The following is a 14,160-nucleotide window of genomic DNA, read 5'->3' as shown; positions in this document are numbered from 1 at the left end:
AGTGCTCTCGATTGCGTCGATGATGGTTGCTTTCACTGTACTCCAGCAGTCCTCTAGATGAGCCTCATGAGCTCGCCCTTGTCTGGCAACGCGGCCTCTGCGCGTATCCGGTTGTTTTAGTCGCTCTAGGTTGTACCTTGGCGGTCGCCGGTACCGTACATTGTTGATGCAGATATATAGTAGGGGCGCCGTTTGACCATCACGGTCGGAGTCGATGTTGACGTCACGATAAGTCCTGACGTCGATAATGCCGTCCGTTAATCATAACGTGATCGATTTGCGATTCTGTCTGCTGTGGTGATCTACAGGTGTATTGGAAAAAGGTGCTACGTATGGCCATATTTTTGGAGGCGGCGAAATCAATGAGTCGTATGTCGTTTTCGTTCATCTGCTGGTGGGCGCTGAACTTTCCAATTGTCAATCTGAATTCCTCCTTCTGAGCGTTTAGATCTCTTATGTTGATCTTGACGTCGTGGGTTGGGCAGCAGTCGTACTCGCGTTCGAGCTGCGCGTAAAATGCGTCCTTGTCATCATCAGTGCTTCAGAAGTGAGGACTGTGCACCTTTATTATGCTGAAGTTGAAGAATCGGCCTTTGGTCCTCATCCTGTACATTGTTTCGTCGATCGGCCACCGACCGATCACGCGCCTCTGCATATCACCCATCCATCACGATGAGAGCTGTTTCCAGCTCGCGTGGGACTCGGACGTTAATCAGCCGCCCTAACATGGGGATCAGACGCTGTTGTGAGCCGCTCCTCCTGGAGAACAGACGCTCAGGTTTGCAGATCACTTAGCTGTGACATACGGACTTCAATTTTTTTTTATTTGTATTAACGAGATTTTCAGCCCTAGACTATATCGGGACCCACGCTTTACTTCCCTTCCGAAGGAAGAACTCACAGTGTGAGTGGGATTCGATCCCAGATCCGCGGCGTGATAGTACGGGCTTTAACCATCACACCAGGTCCACTCCACAGGACGATCATTTATTAGCTAAAACGATCATTTTCTAACAACGAACTTTTAACATTTCCATTTTTCCTAAATAAGGCACAGCCTACTGTTCCGTGTTTTGTATTAAATGGTGTTGTTAGAAACGATCATGTTATTAAATATTGATTAAATATTGATTGTTATAATTGATTGGTTGATTTGTCTTTATTAAAGAGACTTTCAGCCCTAGGCTGGTTCGTCTCTATCCTGATTGCTATAAAAATAGTCAAGCGATGTATTACTAAACGATTTGTATTCATTCTGTTTCATTACAGGCTAAAATTGCAGTACTATTAGGTGAACGAAAAGGTCAGGAATCTCTGAAATCTGACCTAATTAGGCGTATTAAAATGTTGGAATATGCGTTAAAACAAGAAAGAGCGAAATTCCATCGGTTAAAGTACGGTGTAGATCCTCCTATGAACGATATTAAACCCCCTTCGGATGATCCCGGAATAGGCACAGAAGTGGCTCCAGGTGAGTTTGAGGAGTACATCAATACGCATACCAATACCACATCTATTCAACTCTTTGCAGATCCCGAAGTTCCCTACAGTTCCGTGTCCAACATAACATGGAGGCAAGGCAGGCAGCTGCTGCGCCAGTATTTACAAGAAATCGGTTACACAGAAACAATCATTGACATCCGCTCGAATCGGGTTCGCTCGTTACTGGGGCTGAACAACAACAGCGAACAGGAGGAAAATGTGAACCCAAACATCAACGGTGGTAGCGAAACCAATAAGCGTGCTAGCGAGTCACAAGGTAAGGACATATAACATAGCCCTCCGGTATCATTTGTGAGAGACATTACTGAACAGATCCTGAAAGCGAATGGAAAACTAACTTTGATGTTGTGTTGTGTATTTTCATTCTGGTCAGGTCGTCGGACGCCGGCGAAAAAGTCACAACCCTCATCAATGACCGAAGCAATGATCCTGGACTCGGAAGCGGCCGTTATAGCGAACTTCGAATTCCTGACGCAAGCTGAAACAGAGATGTCCGATGACGATGACATGTCCGACGAGATCGGCGAGAATGAGGAAACGGACATGAAGACGACAAAGCGAAAAGCCAAAGCTACTCTGAACGATGGTAAGTACCGATGGCGTTCGCTTTGGACAGTTCAGAGGTTTTTACTAACGTTTTCCCAAAATTTGTACTTTCACGCCCTTTCTCCCACAGACGATGTTGACGCCGAAGCGGATGAAGTTATCAATGAGTTGAATCTGCTAACAGAAGGTGAGGACAGCAATTTGTCAGAGAACAGAAAAGCCGACGGAGGGGATTTATTTGTTGGTGAGTAGCTGCTTTGTTTCTGTACGCGCGGGAATTCTATGATTTCTGCATTATTTGTATTACTGTTTTGTTGCATTCCCCTCCGTCCGACGACGACAACGACGTCATTGGCGTCAAATAGCGGGTGAATTCATTCGCTTCGCACTTGCAAGTGTTTCCCGCATGCAGTTTAGCGTATTGTTATGATTTATTTATCCAGCTAGGTACTTGAATTAAATCTCGCGTTCAGTATCTGTTCCGTCGTGGAATTGGGATTTTCGGGGTGAACGTATTCGGGGTCGGTTGCTCGATTAGAGGGTGGACTGTAATAACCCTTGATTTCACTGGTAAAGAAAACACGCGTTGTTTGTTTACTAAAACTTAACTACTAGAATTGTATTTCGTATTCGGTTCAATTAATCGTGGTCGGGGTCGAATCTGAACTTCACTTGGCGGCGGTTGAATCTTGACTGTAGACTGTTGTGCGGTGGCGGCGTCGAGCGATGGAGATGAGATGGAAGGAAAAGGATGCATGACGGCGACGGTCTTGGTGATGGAGGAAAATTCCTTGAACATAAGAAGCTGATTGGTTCGGGCTTTGATGATGATGGTTAATGCTGGCACATAGATCACGAGGACGGTTAATGGTTTCGGGCATGATCAATCATGTCGTCGTTCAGCGGGAAGAGATGGTTAAATGGGCAGATGAACGACGTGGCGTGTGATAGGGAAACTAGGGGCAAAATATTCGCGTTGGCGCGAACATACTCCCCGGCCAGAATAGGTGGGAGAATGCTGGCCAGACTCTGGGTCGGCTCGTTGAGTGGACGCGTTCGGGGCACACGCTCCACGAAGACTTCACTGGGTCGGATTTGCTTCGGAGGCCCATCTGGTGGTTTCCTCGGCCGCGAGTTGGAATGGAGCTGTTCGAAAACACCAGTCCCGTTGACCGGTGGCGGATCCAGTGGTCGTTGACCGAACTTCAGGACCACCACGATCCACTGCTTCCTCGGATGGGTTCTCATGACCGGACGGATTCCGGTGGGCATTAGGGCACGTCGTGTCGCCGGGCGGAACTCTTTTAGTTGGATTGTGCTGCTCTGGACTCGCTTGCGTGCCGGACGAGTTCCGGCTATCGGTGGGGTTCGTTTCTTCATTCGATTTGTCTTGTTCATCTGCATTGTTGAGGCCGGCGGGAACACTGCAACAGTGCTGGATAACGTCGGGTTTGACTGGGTCACCGGCTGGAGACCGGTGTCCTTTGGGGATGGCTTGGCTACCGGATATAGACCGGCTGAATCGTCGAAGGGTTTGGCTTCCAGATTGACTTCGGTGAGTATCACGGTCGGCTTCACCACTAGACTCGTTCCAGTGGACTTTTGGCTTGGCGGGTTAACTTCGTTGGGCGTCAAGGTCGGTTTGTCTGCCCGAAAGGGACCGACAGGCATCGGGGCGGAATCGACCATCGGATGAGTACCGGCTGACGTCAGGATCTTGGCGTAATTGACCTTCGAACGGGTTTCGGTGGACTTCAGGACGTAGTTGCCCACTGAATCGTTTCCAGTGGACATCGGGATCAGCTCGACCACCGGACTAGCACCGGTGGACCTCTGGGCGGAATTGCCCACTGGACTGCCTCCAGCGGACATCGGTGTTGGCTTGACCATCGGACTGGAACTGACGGCCGTCGGGGCGGAACTACCCACTGGACTGGCTCCAGCGGACGGCGAGATCATCTTGGCCACCGGAGGGGAACCGGCGGACACGTGGGCGTAATTGATCACCAAACTGGCATCGGTGAACCTCAGGTCGGAGCTGCCCACTGGACTGGTTCCAGTGGACATCGGGATCGGCATGACCACCGGACTAGTACCGGCGGACCTCTGAGCGGAACTGCACGCTGGACTGGTTCCAACGGACATCGGGGTCGGCTTAACCATCGGATGGGAACCGACGGCCATCGGGGCGGAGTTGTCCACTGGACTGATTCCTGCGGACGGCGAGATCGTTTTGCCCACCGGAGGGGAACCGGCGGACATCATGGTCGGCTTGGTCGCCGAACGGGCGTCGAAAGAAGTAGTGGTTGACTTCTTCACTGGGTTGGCACCGATAGACATCAGGGCCGGCGTGGTCATCGGTGAAGTTTCGACTGTCGACAGGAACGGCTTCAGCACCGGAGGAATTCCGGCTACATCGGGTCGCTTCGGATTTGATTTGTCAGCACACGGGTACTGCTCTTGCACCGGACGCAATCCGGTCATCGGGGTTGAAAGCTTTGACGTTGGAAAGTATTCGGTCACATGCGGGATCTGGGGCACCGGACAAGATCCGGTCACGCATCGGGACTGCTTCCATGTCGGAAGAGTGTCGGACTTGGACTGGAGCGAATGAAATACCGGCAGGGAACCGGTCGTTGATGAGGGCGGCTGGGATACCGGTTGAGAACCGGTCGTACTCTGGAGCGGCTGTGGTACCGGAGAGGCACCGGTCGGGCACTCGGACACCGGAGGCATTCCGGTTGGCATCGGGTTCCGCTTAGGCGTCGGAGGGAATCCAGGAGGTGGGCGAAACGGCATCAGTACCGGACCGAGTCCGGTTGGCATCGGGATCGTCATCGTCTTCGAGTCTTCGATCTTGCTGTTGAAAAACTCGGTCGGCTCGTTACCGACATGTGAATCCTTCTGGCTCGTCGGAGGAGTCGTGTTCTTGGCGGAATCTTCATCGTGTGGCGGCTTCTTGATCTGGATTGGGTCTGTGAAAATCGTACTCACCTCGATTTTGTTCGGAAATAACGTGCGTGGCGTCTCGTTCACAGCGAGAATCGGAACGGGCTGTTCTGTTGTTGAATTCGATGTTCGGCTTCGGATCGGAGGGATACGCCAGCGTGACGTAGTCGTCGCAGTAAAGTAGCTGGATGATGGCGTTCTGTCGCTTTGATGCATGCTACCGGTAGACGGGCAGGAAAAGAACAACTTTTCCACCAGTACACATGCATCCGTATAAATGTCCTCAAAATGCGAGGCATCCTTGTCGAGCTCATCGTGCCTCTCGGGTGGAAGTGTGGACAAAAGCTCGAAGCACACTCGTCGATACTCCTTGTAGTGGCACTGGAGTTCACTTTCGAATAGTTTTCCTCGTGAAAAACTCGGCTGAAGAACACCTTCTTGACAGATCTTCTTCTTTAACTTTCTCACTTCGGCCTCAACGTGGCCAAGTCGGACGAACAGTCGTTCAATATTGCTCATTTTCGGAAAGGGAACCATTTCACACGCGTAATTCATTCGGGTTCGATTTTGTATCGGACACTCATATCACTTCACATTTCGGAAAAACAAACTTCGCCAATGCACGTTACGGAAAAGTCGGTTTGTCTGTGATTTCGGGTCAAGCTACTGGGGCGGGAACGACAGCATTACCTCTCGTTAGGAACACTGTTTACGATCGGCGACGGCAATCCGACGGCATTGTCCCATCCGCTGATGGATGACAACACAGCTGCGGTTGCAGCTTCTCACGGCACAGGATCGATCCGGCTCGTTTGGACCATATGTTCCGTCGTGGAATTGGGATTTTCGGGGTGAACGTATTCGGGGTCGGTTGCTCGATTAGAGGGTGGACTGTAATAACCCTTGATTTCACTGGTAAAGAAAACACGCGTTGTTTGTTTACTAAAACTTAACTACTAGAATTGTATTTCGTATTCGGTTCAATTAATCGTGGTCGGGGTCGAATCTGAACTTCACTTGGCGGCGGTTGAATCTTGACTGTAGACTGTTGTGCGGTGGCGGCGTCGAGCGATGGAGATGAGATGGAAGGAAAAGGATGCATGACGGCGACGGTCTTGGTGATGGAGGAAAATTCCTTGAACATAAGAAGCTGATTGGTTCGGGCTTTGATGATGATGGTTAATGCTGGCACATAGATCACGAGGACGGTTAATGGTTTCGGGCATGATCAATCATGTCGTCGTTCAGCGGGAAGAGATGGTTAAATGGGCAGATGAACGACGTGGCGTGTGATAGGGAAACTAGGGGCAAAATATTCGCGTTGGCGCGAACAGTATCATACAAGCGTATCTCTAAATGATTATTTTCTCTTCATCGATTTTTTCTTCGGATCATTCTGGGAAATACGACCAATATTCTGATGATCTCTCGGTGTATTTCGGTAAATGACGACTAGGATTAGCTTCTAAAACAGCAAAAACAATCGAAAATGTTTTACCGGCAGAGTTAATAATCAAGGAGAAAATCGATAAAGAGAAATCGATCATTGTAGATACGCCTGTATGATACTGAACGCGAGAAATGCAATCTACAGTTAGCAACAAATCTTTGCTGCCGTGAATCAATTCAGTCTCATCTGCATGTTAGGAAGAATTGAGTTAATGCGAAGACTACTTTATCGAGAAGACTTGCAGCACTGCTGATAATCGTGAGTCACTGTTTGCAGCGCTGCTCACGGATCAATGTGGAACTATTTATGATGGTGTGAGTAAATTTTCATACTAGTACCAATACACTTTTATACAAATGTGCCATCTTAACTCAACAGGCGGCGGTGCCGTCGATGTCGCTTGTATGGGAACGTAGCAGAGTCCCATGTCTTCTTGATAAAGTAGTCTTCGGTTAATGGCAGTTTTTGATCTTCTGCAGATGGTTTTCAGTGGTGGTCATAGAAATATAACACTTGTTTAGTAAAATCGAAAAACAACACCAAGTCAAATTGTCCCAATCAAAAGTACCGTGAGGTCGACATTCACCGCTCATGCTCCATTCACCGCTTGTTTCATACAATGTTTATTCAAATCGTATAAAACGAGCGGTGAATGGAGCATGAGCGGTAAATGGCGACCTCACGGTAATCGCAAGTCAGTCCATCACGAGCTTCTGTACCCTTCAATTACTTACCTTACCGATCAGGTTAAGGCCGAGGTGGCCTCTGCTGTACATAGTAGCCGTCTCCATTCCACTCGGTCCATGGCAGCTTGTCTCCAGTTCCGCACTCTGCGTAGGGTCCGCAGGTCGTCCTCCACTTGGTCGACCCACCTAGCTCGCTGCGCTCCACGTCTTCTTGTACCGGTCGGATGACTCTCGAGAACCATTTTAGTCGGGTTGCTATCCGACATCCTGATGACGTGACCCGCCCACCGTAGCCTCCCGATTTTCGCGGTATGGACGATGGTTGGTTCTCTCAGCAGCTGATGCAGCTCGTGGTTCATTCGCCTTCTCCAAGTTCCGTCTTCCATCTGCACTCCGCCGTAGATGGTACGTGACCTTCCGTTCGAAAACTCCAAGGGCGCGTTTGTCCTCTGGACGTAGGGTCCATGTTTCGTGCCCAAAGAGGACGACCGGTCTAATCAGCGTTTTGTAGATAGTTAACTTCGTGTTACGGCGAACTTTATTCGATCGTAGAGTTCTGCGGAGTCCAAAGTAGGCACGATTTCCTGCCACAATACGCCTCTGAATTTCTCTGCTGGTGTCCTTGTCGGCGGTCACCAGTGAGCCCAAGTACACGAATTCTTCAACCGCCTCGATTTCATCACCGTCAATATAAATTCGGGGTGACGGGCGCGCTGATTCCTCCCTGGAGCCCTTTGCCATCATGTACTTTGTCTTCGACACATTAATGACTAATCCGATTCGCCTGGCTTCATTCTTTAGTCGGATGTACGTTTCCTTTATCGTCTCAAATTTACGAGCAATAATATCAATATCATCAGCGAAACCAAGCAGCTGAACGGACTTAGTAAAAATCGTACCACTCGTGTTTATCCCCGCTCTCCTTATTACACCTTCTAACGCAATGTTGAACACAGGGTGTCGACTACCTGGAAAAACCTGGAAAGTCAGGGAATGTCAGGGAATTTATTTTTGGACCTGGAAAATCAGGGAAAGTCAGGGAATTTTGTTGATGGTCAGGGAAAATTTTTCACAATAATCATAAAACGATGTATTCGAGTTATACAACATGTTACGGAATTTGAAAAACTTACTAAATTGTTTCTTCAAACTGTAACGTCTATGATTCTGATTTACGATCAAATCAATGTATTAACATCATCCTGATGTTTGTAGCATTCAGTTAACGTAATGCTATTCTGAATTTTATCATGAAGCCTTATTTCATGACAAAATTATAAGTCCGGTTAAAAAGCTAAACATTAAAAGTACATGACACTATACTCAATGTAATGTTGGACGAATTTTTGGTTCATTCTTTGGTGATATTGTTCTGAGATGCCTCACTCCTGCATCTTGATGGGTTTCTGCTGAATTTATTGGTGGGTAAAGTCTTGCGATGCCTAGAAGTTTGTTGTTCAGACCACTAACTAGGCTAAGTGTACCAGTTATCGCCATAGTAGTTCCCTATTTGTCCATAGTGGTTATTTGAGATAGTTCAAAATTCTGCATCATTTTAAGAGTTTTGATGACAAGATACATTCAAATCTTGCTACTAAAACTCACATAATAGGTCAAAGCTTGAAAACTTTCTAAACTTCAACTATGGCCAAACAGGGAACCACTATGGCGATAACTGGTACACTTACCCTAGTGATTTTCATTATTTTCTGGAGATATTTTTGTTGAAACTTGAGCAATAATCCCAGGAAAATTTTCCCGAGATGATTGCGTGGTATTTCGCCTGATGCATTCTAGATCTACGCTCCCAGTAGAGCTTGGTCTGCCTCTTCAACTTAGTGTTCTTTAAGCACATCTAAAAGCAATTAAAACCTTATTAACTCATGGTGATATGTGATATCTTAACCCTAAAAAAATTAAATTATTTTACCCAGATCCTTGAAGTAGTCTTCTTTTACAAAACTCAAATACAATTTCCAGTGAATTTTCTAAAACTATTTAGCAAACTTTCCTTGACAAATCCTTACCAAACTTTTCGCATGTCTTTCACAAGTTTTATTTTGTATCCAAACGCCATCTTTAATGGTCTCCTGGCATAGTCCTCACAGGATTCAAATGATTTTTTTTTTCAGATTACTCGTGACATTATTTGGTGACATCGTGAAACTGCATTCTTTAGAGTTTTTTTTTTTAAAGATTCATAATAGTTTTCTACCGTGTTCTCGAACAGACCACTATTTAAATTTACGTAAATTTAAAAATTGGGCGAACTTTTGAAGTGTTTCTTGGTACGGCAAAATATCTGTGTTGATAACTCACGAATACATCCGATATTATCTATGATGCGTACCAGATTTTATGCAGGTTTAATTGTTTAATAAAAATACCTATGTGGGTCAAATTCTGAAAAAAAACTGAGTCTTGCCTTCTGCAAGAAGTCCTTCATAAATCTAAGTCTACAGCAAAGAAACCATTGAGATTTTTTATGAGAATATGGAAAGAATCAAGTGACTAGTTTACCAAACATCCCAATTAAATTACAAATTTAAAAAAGACATTCTCTTTTATATGTTATATTCCTAAAAAGCATTTGGAAAGTTTCAGCTATTTCAAGATGATAACTGTGATAACTATGTAATGAATACAGAATTAGGCCTTATCGATAAACTACGTAGACCCTTAGGAGGGGTCGGGGGGTCTGGCCAAAGTCTGGGCTTCATACACATTTCAAAAATTGTGTGTAAACAAAAGTCTTCGAAGGGGAAGGTGGGTTGGGGTTCTGATATGGCCGAAAAAAAGTCTACATAGTTTATGGACAGCGCCTTATCAATTTCCTAAAAGTCTTTTAATTGGAATTCGTGTTGCAATTCCTACAACATAAATGGGGTGCATTTCCGAGAAAAAAACACTATAGGAGTTCTAAGTGAGTTTGTCGGCATTGTGGCAGACCTCTTAGAGAATTTAGTTGGAAAGTTACACGATTCATGAAGGTGTTTTTGACAAATTAGGAAAGATTTTAAAGTGCATTTAGATATTCCCAATACATTTACTGTACTTTACATTAGTATCAGAAATAATATTGCAGAACTTTTGGATGAATTTCTTGCTGAAGGATTTTTGTAGAGTGCTCGACGGATTTTATTGAGGTTTTTTTTCATTATGAACATGTGAAATTTGCGACAAAATTGCAGCCACAAAATCTGAACATCTGAAGTAGTTTTAACTAATAAAACAAAATTAAGATGCCACCCTAATAATGTTCTAGGAGTAATTTCGAATATCCTAGTTGTAATTTTGGCGTTATTTAAAAAAAATGTTAGTTGGTCTTTTTAAAAAACTTTTATCTAAATTGGTGGACTTGTCAAAAGTTATTTCCAGCACAGCGTATCAGGTAGAATTCTGAAGAAATACTGTAAACTAGCTGTACCCGGCAAACTTTGTCTTGCCTACTGCGTTTTTTGACGTTTCAAGTTTCTAGCCAAGGCCAAGTCCCCGGTCAAAATGTGTGAAAGTTCAAATTTCAAAAACTCTTAATTTCTCCATGTTTTTTTGCCTCATAAACCTTCCTTGGGTGAAAACTAACAGAACAAAACTAAGACGACCAAAATCGGACCTTCCGTTCGCAAGTTATGCGCGGTCCCACGTATGCCACTGCATTTTTATATACTGTAAATTTACCCTAAATCTATTGGAAAAAATCTGGTGCAGTTTATTTCCCTAATAAAAATGTATTATACATTGGCGATTGAGTGAATAATTGTACCTTTCCGTGTATGATCAAGATGATAGCCCGAAAGGGTTGTTAAGCACGTTGTATCATATTTTTCTATAAGGGTTGTATTTTTTTTCTATTTTTCCACTCTTAGAAAAAAAAAGCAGGAAAATTCAGAAAATTGAATTTCATCTCATGAGCAGACACCTTTAAGCTTAGATTTACATGACCTGGAATTTTCAGTGAAAGTGACTGGAAAGTCAGGGAAAGTCAGGGAATTTGATTTTCAAAATTGAGTCGACACCCTGTGAACAGCAAGCACGAAAGACCATCACCTTGCCGTAACCCTCTGCGAGATTCGAAGGGACTCGAGAGTGTCCCTGATACTCGAACTACGCACATCACTCGATCCATCGTCGCCTTAATCAATCGTATCAGTTTATCCGGGAATCCGTATTCGTGCATAATCTGCCATAGCTATTCTCGATCGATTGTATCATACGCCGATTTGAAATCGATGAACAAGTGATGTGTGGGCACGTTGTATTCGCGGCATTTCTGCAACACCTGGCGGATGGCGAACATCTGGTCCGTTGTAGCGCGTTCACCCATAAATCCAGCCTGATATTGCCCCACGAACTCTCTTGCAATCGGTGATAGTCGGCGGCATAAAATTTGAGAGAGTATCTTGTAGGCAGCGCTCAGTAGTGTGATCGCGCGGTAGTTCCCGCAATCCAACTTGTCGTCCTTTTTGTAGATGGGACACACGATACCTTCCATCCATTTCTCTGGTAATACATCCTCCTCCCAAATCTTGGTAATGACCCAGTGTAGTGCTCTCACCAGTGTTTCTCCACCGTATTTTAGAAGCTCGCTTGGTAGTTGATCTGCTCCAGCGGCTTTGTTGTTTTTTCAACCGACCAACCTCCTCCTCAATCTCTTGGAGGCCAGGGGCCGGAAGTCTTTCGTCCTGTGCACATACCCCTAAATCTGTTACCACGCCACCTTCGGTACTTGCAACGTCGCCATTGAGGTGTTCATCGTAATGCTGCCGCCACCTCTCGACCACCTCACGTTCGCTCGTGAGAATATTCCCGTAATTATCTCGGCACATGTCGGCTTGTGGCACGAAGCCTCTGCGCGAGCGGTTCAGCTTCTCGTAGAACTTTCGTGTGTCCTTAAGCGCGGTACAGCTCTTCCATTGCTTCGCGATCTCGTTCTTGCTTCTGGCGCTTCTTCTGCCTGTTCCGCGCCTGTCTGTAACGTGCCTCATTCGCTCTCGTACGGTGTTGCATCATTCTCGCCCATGCTGCATTCTTCTCGTTTTTCAACTGTTCACATTCGCCGTCGTACCAGTCGTTTCTGTGATTCGGAGTCGCGAAGCCTAGTGCTGTAGCCGAGGTACTACCTATGGCGGATCGGATGTCGCTCCAGCCATCTTCAAGTGTAGCTGCGCCAAGCTGCTCTTCCGTTGGTAGGGCCACTGCTAACTGCTGCGCGTAGTCTTGAGCTACTTCTACGTTACGCAGCTGCTCGATGTTGAGCCGCGGCGTTCGACTTCGACGCGTGGTTATAACTGTCGAAAGCTTTGAGCGCATGCATACAGCGACTAAGTAGTAATCCGGATATAACCAATGATTCGCATTGCGGTATGTGCGGAAATTGGTTATATCCGAGAAGAATTGACCGTCGATTAGAACGTGGTCGATTTGGTTTTCTGTTTGATGGTCGGGTGATCTCCAGGTGGCTTTGCGGGGGAAGAAGGTGCTTCGGACTACCATACCACGGGAGGCTGCAAAGTTTACGCATCGCTGGCCGTTATCATTCGATACGGCGTGCAGGCTGTTTTGCCCGATTACCGGTCTGTACATTTCCTCCCTTTTTACCTGCGCGTTCATGTCGCCGACAACAATTTTCACGTCACGCGGCGAGCAAGCATCGTATGTTTGAAATACTCAAATCCCTCTGGAGAAAAATTAGACAAAACCTCGTTTGCTCCTGGAGATTTAAAGTAAGCAGAGCTTTTTAGTGCCTCTAAATCGATGCTGTAGCTACAATCCTCGGGACAGAAACTAGAGATTCGTAGCTATAGAAAAGACTGGTTTATCCGAAGATATTTTGAACTTGAACAGATCCGAGTTCCATTCAGGAATACCTCTTGCGGTCCGCACTGACCGCAGAGGACAAGCTTCTTTCAAAGCAATAGTTATGGTATACTACAATGCAACTCGCTTGGATTAGCAATGGAAGCGAGTTATCCATAAAATGTGGTCGCAACCAATTAGTGCAGGTTCCCTAGTTTGTTGAGCAGGGACGCCTGAATACGCATGGATTGCGAAGGAATACTAATTCGGTTGTGGGCTTCGTGGCCGAGTGGTTAGCGGTGTCAGTCGTTTAGGTGTCTCGGAGTGTGAATTCTGACTGGGCCACTGGGTGTTAGGGTGCGGGCACCGGTTTTGGCCAGTCTAAGGGACATCATTTTTATAAAAATAATCAATAATCCTATGAAAACAACCAATGCGTCAAAAGAAAGGTTTCAATCTATATTTTAAAGGAAAAATGCAGAAATCATGCCAATACTTGATTTTTGTATTAAAAGTGGCACTGGCCAAAATAGAAGCTCTGCCGCAGTTTTGGCCATATTCTTAAGTTTGGTTTCTATTTTGGCCAATCACGTGTATTTCTTATGGGAGTGGCCAAATTAGAATCACCCTGGCCAAAATAGATATATGGGAGCAGATTTTTTAAGGAAATATATTTTTTTCTTCCAGTTTTTAATCAAAATGTGTGGTTTTTAAAGCTGTAATCATCATATTGTATTAGGATCTACTAGTAAAAAATAAATTTACGCCGATTTATATCGCAACAGGCTCAATACCGCACTATGGCCAAAACTGAAGCTTCTACCCTATGTGTATTGTCCGTTGTCTAGTGTCAGTAATGTTCAGTCTGTGCGGCCTCTGGCCGAAGACGGTGTAGTTGTCTTTTAAAAATTGCAAAGAAGATCAACTGGAGACTCCTCATCGGACACATGCCAATTAATCAACTCATGACAAATTCTGCTCTTGCAGAGATGGGTTAGGTGCAATTCTATGTTAAGTTATCCATGAACTATATACTACCTAAGTATTCCATAAGATGCTGAGAACAAGAGCTTGCTTGAAGGATTCCGAAATGGCGTTCCTTCAGTATATCGGCGGGTGCGGATGTGCGAGTGCTCCCGATAAAGCTAAGCGATCTGCAGTTCCACGTATCGTGTTTCCCAATCGCAAGCCTTTTTTCTTCGCTGTGTTTGTCGCCATTGGTATCTTTTC

General features: G+C 45.7%; 1 protein-coding gene across 4 annotated transcripts in view; it reads left to right on the top strand.

The window, feature by feature from the left end:
• The window catches only part of LOC109433252 (striatin-3), a 106,196-nt gene that overhangs the window by 86,138 nt on the left and 5,898 nt on the right, over positions 1 to 14,160 (top strand). For 3 of the 4 annotated variants that reach the window (XM_029859110.2, XM_062851481.1, XM_062851480.1), the window contains exons 3-6: positions 1,270 to 1,471; positions 1,532 to 1,759; positions 1,877 to 2,089; positions 2,180 to 2,293. In XM_029859110.2, the coding sequence (XP_029714970.2) occupies positions 1,270 to 1,471; positions 1,532 to 1,759; positions 1,877 to 2,089; positions 2,180 to 2,293 (757 nt within the window). The remainder of the gene's footprint in view (positions 1 to 1,269; positions 1,472 to 1,531; positions 1,760 to 1,876; positions 2,090 to 2,179; positions 2,294 to 14,160) is intronic. The other variant, XM_062851482.1, reaches the window with a different exon arrangement.

Source organism: Aedes albopictus, chromosome 2 (assembly GCF_035046485.1).
Source record: "Aedes albopictus strain Foshan chromosome 2, AalbF5, whole genome shotgun sequence".
In the NCBI taxonomy this organism is placed as follows: domain Eukaryota; kingdom Metazoa; phylum Arthropoda; class Insecta; order Diptera; family Culicidae; genus Aedes; species Aedes albopictus.
This window is presented reverse-complemented; position numbering and strand designations above follow the sequence as displayed.